This window comes from Zea mays, chromosome 4 (genome assembly GCF_902167145.1).
Source record: "Zea mays cultivar B73 chromosome 4, Zm-B73-REFERENCE-NAM-5.0, whole genome shotgun sequence".
Classification (NCBI taxonomy): domain Eukaryota; kingdom Viridiplantae; phylum Streptophyta; class Magnoliopsida; order Poales; family Poaceae; genus Zea; species Zea mays.
In genome coordinates, this window is record NC_050099.1 from 238258803 (window position 1) to 238266442 (window position 7640).

Here is a 7640-nt window from a genome sequence, read left to right on the forward strand (position 1 = left end):
TCCTACATATATATAGGCTGTACCGGCCCAACCAACCATGGCCAGACACTGAGCCATCAGGCTGCACGTCCACAACGAGGGTTCCTCGCCTTTCTGCACATCACCGTCAGACAAAAAAAAAGGGGTAGGGAGATGCAGAATTCAAAAAAAGGAGCAGAAAATACAGCATGCACAAGGGGTGGGTACTACAATAATTGGCCAGGCCAGCTAGTAGTAGTGCCTTGCCATGTTCATATTCTTTTTCCTGCGTGCCTCAACAACAGCAGCAGTTCTGAAACCCGAAACAATTTTGACACAGCACAGCACAGCACAACCAGGAGGTGCCCTGTGGCTTCACTTGGCTCTATGATACTAGAATGTGTGTGACTGTCATTGTCACTGTGGTGCGTTTGCATTTGCAACAAGTTGGCCGCGAAAGAAAGAAGAAGAAAAAAAGTGACAGGTCTTCGGTCACTTTTGGTGGTCCGTGTGCCATTCACTCGCTCACTCACCATTTTCTCCAACGGGATGAACTGTCTAGCGTCAGAGAGTATATATCTCTCTCTCACCTTGGCGTGTGTAGTGTTCCACCTAAATTTGCACCCCTATATCCCACTACAGCGCCACATCAGCACACTCCCTTCCTCTATATCTCCTCCCTCTACAGCGGTTCTCTCTATATCATTTCTTTATACCCCACTACAAACATAAAATATCAATTTCCATACACATTCATCATCTATTAATATTTTTTCCACCACTGTAAATACCGGCGTGCACAAATATCAAGAGAAGGGGGCCGTTTGGCGTGCCCCTAGCTGCAGAGGGAGAGAGAAGACAGCGACCATATAGAGAGAGGCGTAGCGTGCACCGGTACAGAGAAAAGGGGTGCTCTGTAGCCGCCAAAGGAAGAGGAGAGGGTCTCTGGCGGGAATCGTTGAAGCTAGTCTCAAGTACTCGTCAGTTTTTAAAAAAAAAGAGAAAAAAAGCGATGGAACTAACCAATGAGCGTGTCCCTGTCAAAATATCAAAGAACATATAATATAAGTCTTGATGACTGTTTGGAACTACCCAGATTTTTAATAAACTAGTTTATAGAAATTAAGGTGGTTTCAAACATACCAGATTGTACATCAGTTCATAGAAAATTAAATTCTCAGTTTCTTAAAAATCCAAGAAACTGTTCTCTCCTAGTTAAAAAATTAAAAAACTAGATTTTTTAAAAAACTGGATTTTTCCAAACAGGACGATAGATCCTGTTTGGTAGGGCTTTGGCTCTGCCTTTTCTCGTGAAAAAAACCATAGCCCTATCAAACACATTTCTTTAAAAGGCTTACTGCAAAACACACATAAAAAGTTAGAGCCATTTTTTGTACTACGGAGAAGATCAAGCCACTAATAGTAGCTTCGTTGCCTTTGTCTCTGGCTTTGGCACTTTAATACGGATAAATAGTTGTGGCTCTAGGATAAGCCGTTTCTGCCAAACGATTTTGCGATCTACCAAAAAAGCTGATTTTCAGAAAAAGCTAGAGCTAGAGCTGTTTTTGGGCAAGCAAGAGCCATACCAGATGGCCCTTTAAGGCTGTCTTCGTCGTGTAAAATAGGGAACGTGGTATTTTAGATAACATTGTTTATGTAGTGAAATTTGAAATAGTGGATGAGATACGTCCTAAGTCCTAAGGTTGGTGTCATAAAAGAAAGAATGTATATGTACCCAGTGCAAAAAAAGAAAGATGCTTATACGTTAGAAAGATTAGCGTGGAAGGGAAAGATTATTGACATCACTGTAGTGTAAAAAGATTGACATCATAAAAGATAAACACTAGGTTGAGACGCCTTCAAAGAGAGTAACGTCCTATATAAACTCCGTGTAAACCAACTAATAAAAGTCATAAAAATTTCTAAAAGAATTATGGATATACCTTATTGCCTACTCTAGCACGGTATAAAATTTCATTTTTAATCTATTATATATTAAAAGATAAAAGATAAAATTCTGATATAATTTTCATTTTTTGTATTTTGGATTTTTTTATCTCTTACCATATGATGAATTTGAATTTAAAATTTTATACAGTATTAATATGCAATGAAGTATATCTATAACTTTTTAAGATTTTTTTATGGTTTCTTAGTTAGTTTGCATCCCCTGATATGTTGCCTTCAAAGAGCGTCTCACGAAATCTAAAAAGATTGACATCATAAAAGAAAGAGTGTACATGTACACAGTGTCACAGTCCAACAAAAGAAGATCCTTCTACGTTAGACAGATCAGTGTGGGATGGGATGGCCATGCTATCATTGTAAGATGTCGTTGATTCATCGCACTAAAATAACCCTGTAGAAAAGGTGTGAGCAGCAGCAATTTTATCTTCGGTCGTGGGTGTCCCTTTGTGTCCAGCTCTTGGCGGCAATACTTTTTAGGATGTGTTTAGTAAATTAAAGGGCCCCAACGAGAAAACAGTTTTTTTTAAAGCCGTCTTTCTTACGGTGCAAAACTAAAATCAATCCTGGATCTGTTTTTAGTGGTTTTCGGATAAACTATGAAAATATAAATGGAAGAACTTTTAGCGGTTTTAATGGTTTCCATCAAATAATTTTTAACTTTTTAATAGCTCGCAGTCTACAACAGTTTTTTTTCCACAACCACAATCTCAATCAAACAGACCCTTAAACCATGTCAGGCTCTAAGCTCGTAGACTACTAGACTCTGTATCATTGGTATAAGCGACCAGTTTTTCTTCTCAGCTCAGACATCTTTGGATTGATCAGCTGTCGATTGATAAGCTGACGGATTGGGAACTTTGTAGTGCACGCTGCACAAAAACTCTCAGCGAGAAAAAGAAGACACCTGCCAGTCTATCTATAGTACGCTAGCTGGTGTCAATTCTGCTTTGTCAGAAACGCAGTGTCGTCAACACAACACTAGCCTGTATGGAATCTGGAGATCCTTAGGAGAAAAAAAAGTTTATTCCGTTCATTCATTCATATATCGAATGCGCAGACAGCAATTTCGATCGCAACTGGCCGAGACTGCTCAATCACTGGGAAAGGCTGGTGTGGATCTCTCGGACGGACACACCACATTGCCTGAACCAGTGCGTCGCTGCGGTCAATTCGACTCTCGTCCTCCCGACGCGATTTGTCACTGTCGCAGTCGTGCCGCAGATGCTATTGATTTGCTGTCCATTGCCAGACCCAGTTTTCCATGAGAGAATGATGCGATCCTCCTCGCCCTCTATAAAAATTGGCACGAGAAGCATCGGTTGGGCACCGCACCGGCACCACCAAGACTCTAGGCGCAGCAGCTCCTCCACGCTTCGCTGCCGGGTCAAGCTCCTCTCATGGAGATCACGGCCAGCTGCGACGACGGCGCGGTCACAGCTGGCGCCGTTTCTGGTCTGCTGCTCGCGTCTGTTCTGTCTCTGTTCGGCGCGTTTCTGGTATACTTCTACGCGCCGTTCTGGAGCGTGAGGAGAGTCCCGGGGCCTCCAGCCAGGTTCCCAATCGGCCACCTCCATCTTCTTGCCAGGAACGGGCCAGACGTCTTCCGTGCGATTGCGAAAGAGTATGGCCCAATCTTCAGGTAATCCTCAGGCTCTACAGATCTCTCTCTCTCTCTCTCTCTCTCTCTCTCTCTCTCTCTCTCTCTCTCTCTCTCTCTCTCTCATGCGTAGAGGCCTAGAGGGAGAGGTCATAACAACCATGCATGATGGTGGTCATGGTCACCATGCGCCGGCAGGTTTCACATGGGAAGGCAACCACTGGTGATCGTGGCCAATGCCGAGCTGTGCAAGGAGGTCGGCATCAAGAAGTTCAAGGACATCCCCAACCGGAGCACCCCGCCGCCGTCGATCGGTTCCCTGCACCAGGACGCCCTCTTCCTCACCAGGTGCACGCACTGGTCCATCCTTCTAGGTAGACCGAAATGCTAGCTAGCTCCATCTCAGATAGAGAAGGCATGGGAAGTTTTGTTGATTGTGAGGCACTTACTCGTATGATCTACGATGGCAGGGACTCGACGTGGTCGGCGATGAGGAGCACGGTGGTTCCGCTCTACCAGCCAGCGCGGCTTGCCGGGCTCATTCCGGTGATGCAGTCGTACGTCGACACACTGGCGGCGAACATCGCCGCCTGCCCGGACCAGGACTGCGTCCCCTTCTGCCAGCTCTCGCTCCGGATGGCCATCGACATCATCGGCAGGACGGCCTTCGGCATCGAGTTCGGCCTGTCCAAGAACGCCGCAGGCACAGGCAGCAGCAGCAGCGAGTCCCCAGGCGGCGGCGAGGGCGAGGGCGACGTCAGGGAATTCCTCAGGGAGTACAAGCGGTCCATGGAGTTCGTCAAGATGGACCTGACGAGCTCTCTGTCCACCATCCTCGGCCTCTTCCTCCCGTGCGTCCAGACGCCGTGCAAGCGCCTGCTGCGGCGGGTGCCCGGCACGGCGGACTACAAGATGGACCAGAACGAGCGCCGCCTCTGCTCCCGCATCGACGCCATCATAGCCGGCCGCCGGCGGGACCGGGCCACGCGCCGGCGTTGCGGCCCCGGCGCCGCCCCCGCCCCCGCCCCGCTGGACTTCATCGCGGCGCTGCTGGATGCGATGGAGAGCGGCGGCGGCGGCGGCGGCGGTGCAGGTGCCAACAAGGACTTCGCGCTGGCGGACAGGCACGTGCGCGCGCTGGCGTACGAGCACCTCATCGCCGGCACCAAGACCACGGCGTTCACGCTGTCGTCGGTGGTGTACCTGGTCTCGTGCCACCCGCTCGTGGAGGCCAAGCTGCTGCGGGAGTTGGACGGCTTCGCGCCGCGCCGCGGGCGCGGGCGCGCGCCGGACGCCGACGAGCTCCAGAGCGGGTTCCCCTACCTCGACCAGGTCATCAAGGAGGCCATGCGGTTTTACGTCGTCTCGCCGCTCATCGCCAGGCAGACCTCCGAGCGCGTGGAGATCGGGGGCTACGTTCTCCCCAAGGTAACGCCGCCGCTCGCCCGCCGCCGGCACACGCTGTCACCCAGGCAGTTCGATCGTGGCTTGCAGGCTTGCAGCAAACAAAAGTTGTAACGAAGCTTTTGTGTTGCACGGGCAGCAGGGCGCGTACGTTTGGCTGGCGCCGGGTGTGCTGGCCCGGGACGCGGCGCAGTTCCCGGACCCGGAGGAGTTCCGGCCGGAGCGGTTCGCGCCGGAGGCGGAGGAGGAGCGGGCGCGCCACCCGTACGCGCACATCCCCTTCGGCGTCGGGCCCAGGGCGTGCATCGGGCACAAGTTCGCGCTGCAACAGGTGAAGCTTGCCGTGGTGGAGCTCTACCGCCGGTACGTGTTCCGACACTCGCCGTCCATGGAGTCGCCCATCCAGTTCGACTTTGACCTCGTCCTTGCCTTCCGCCACGGCGTCAAGCTCAGGGCCATCAGGAGGGGCTGAGGCTGCCTAGCTTGGGGTCACGTGTGTGTGGAACTGCATCCGTGACGTGATGGTGCCACAGCGTGTCTTCTTGTGTGTAATATAGCACTAATAAGCATATATTGAGTATGTATATATAGAAATAGATGGTGAAGAAGATTGCACGTATTGGACAGCTGGCAAATGTGTTGCAGATACTCCCTCTGTTTCGTTTTAGTTGTCGCTGGATAGTGCAAAATTGAACTATCCAGCGACAACTAAAAAGAAACGGAGGGAGTACAACTTCAGTAGAAGAACGTACGCGTGTGTTGTCCTGGACTAAACATGAATCTGACATATTTCTCGAGATTTTGCACAATCTTTACAAACTAGTGTATTGCACGCGCCCAAGCTTAAAAATAATTTAATGAGAATATCGAATTGGATTTGCAGTATGATCACATTTTAAGTGGAAACCATAACTATAAAGCAGGTAAGTAAAGTAGTACAGAACCAAGGTGAAACATACACCGAGCCTTAGGTTATCTCCAACGGCTTATCCATCTTAATACCTATATTTAAACTCCACTCTACGAATAATGCAAGCTATAGTGCAAAACAGTGTTTTGGATAACCATATAGGTGAACTGTTGGACACGATCCTACAATAAGTGTAGAATAAGTAACCGAGGCGATAATACACATGAAGTAACACTTGAGTAGACTACATCAAGCGTAAATTAGAGTTCCCTGGTAGGGTGCACATAAACATCTACAAAGCTAGAGATGGTATGCAGTTTCATGGACGTCCTCTGCACTCTGCAGGTGCGTAAAACAGTTATCTATAAATAAATACGAAGAGAACATCAGTTACATCTAAAGTGTTTGTCTGTTGTTATGTTGTTGTAGTTGTTCGCTTCGGATTAATGAGAGTTGTGTTGGACTGCTGCAGTTGCAATCCATATAGAGACAAAAACAATGTAGAAACAGTAGAAGTTGCTATATATTAAAGCCAAACGAATAGGTTAAATGCTTATAACAGAGAATGGGAAGCATTATGCAAACTATATTTTTGCTAAGTTTTATAGAATAAAAGTGTATGTGTATTGTCACACCTTGCAATTCATGAAGAACTAGTGGCTTTGATCTCTAGGTTGTGTAGAATCAGACTGGTGCATGCAAGTGGCTGGTTCTCATCCTATATATATATAGGTAAATATTCGTGTGTTGCAACGAGAAAAATAATGTAACAATATCATGTATGGACATGTGTTGTGTTGTTAATCAAAATTAAATCGTCTCTAGACGACTTTTTTCGAAAATTGCAAGAAAACATCTGGTCTTTCACCATAAGATACAAAATTGAGAACGTGAGCCTCAACTACAGAAGAAGCATCAGGGAATAAAGGACATTAATTAATACCATTATATGCAACGGTTAACAACACACGTTTGCCAAGCAAGCGTGGAGAGATAGCACTCTTCTAGTTGGCATCTGCTCCCCGCCCGCCTACGAGTTGGATTGGTTAGAAGCCAGCTTCAAGTTCACATCCACCATGTCCTTCTGCTTCGCCGAGAGCGTCTCCATTCTCGACAAGGCTAAGGCGATCCTGTGGAACAGCAACTGCACCTACCCAAATGAGAAAGAAACAATGAGGTGCAGCAGGGCACATCAAAGAGTCTAAGTGTTTATATCATTGCCTCATTAGAGACAGGACACAAATAATAAACGAGCAAATTTTCTTATTCCATATCAAATGCCTCCTTGAGGGAAGCATTCTACGAAAGTAGCTGTCCATACTCCTTTCTGATCCATTCAAGATCGGACATAAAAGAAGAGTTAGTACATAACTCTCACATAAAAACAAACAAATACATATATTATCATCAATCTCGATGTGTGTTGCTACATTTTTTCTTTGTTTATATGCAAAGTGATAGTCGCCTAGAGGGGGGTGAATAGGGCGAAACTGAAATTCTCAAAAATAATCACAACTACAAGCCGGGTTAGCGTTAGAAATATAATTAAGTCCGCGAGAGAGGGTGCAAAACAAATCGCAAGCAAATAAGAGGTGTGACACGCGGATTTGTTTTACCGAGGTTCGGTTCTTGCAAACCTACTCCCCGTTGAGGTGGTCACAAAGACCGGGTCTCTTTCAACCCTTTCCCTCTCTCAAACGGTCCCTCGGATCGAGTGAGCTTTCTCTTCTCAATCACTTGGAACACAAAGTTCCTACAAGGACCACCACAAGATTGGTGTCTCTTGCCTCAATTACAAGTGAG

The 7640-nt window shown here is 47.2% G+C and overlaps 1 protein-coding gene across 2 annotated transcripts; it reads left to right on the forward strand.

The window, feature by feature from the left end:
* The first annotated feature begins 2658 nt into the window (after positions 1-2658).
* LOC100279319 (putative cytochrome P450 superfamily protein) lies at positions 2659-5726 on the forward strand. Of its 2 annotated transcripts, none has more exons than XM_020551485.3 (4): positions 2659-3565; positions 3722-3871; positions 3994-4951; positions 5067-5726. In XM_020551485.3, the coding sequence occupies exons 1-4, from the start codon at positions 3324-3326 to the stop codon at positions 5397-5399; spliced, it is 1683 nt and encodes a 560-aa protein (XP_020407074.1). In that variant the 5' UTR covers positions 2659-3323; the 3' UTR covers positions 5400-5726. The 2 variants fall into 2 exon arrangements, with proteins under 2 accessions (XP_020407074.1, NP_001145812.1); NM_001152340.1 differs by having other exon boundaries at positions 3268-3565; positions 5070-5545.
* Positions 5727-7640: the final 1914 nt, after the last annotated feature.

Excerpts from the sequence above, each read along its gene's own strand:
- LOC100279319 (XM_020551485.3), top strand. The coding sequence starts at position 3,324 with ATGGAGATCACGGCCAGCTGCGACGACGGCGCGGTCACAGCTGGCGCC. Across the intron at positions 3,566-3,721 it reads GAGTATGGCCCAATCTTCAG|GTTTCACATGGGAAGGCAAC; the intron begins GTAATCCTCAGG and ends ATGCGCCGGCAG. Across the intron at positions 4,952-5,066 it reads GGGGCTACGTTCTCCCCAAG|CAGGGCGCGTACGTTTGGCT; the intron begins GTAACGCCGCCG and ends TTGCACGGGCAG.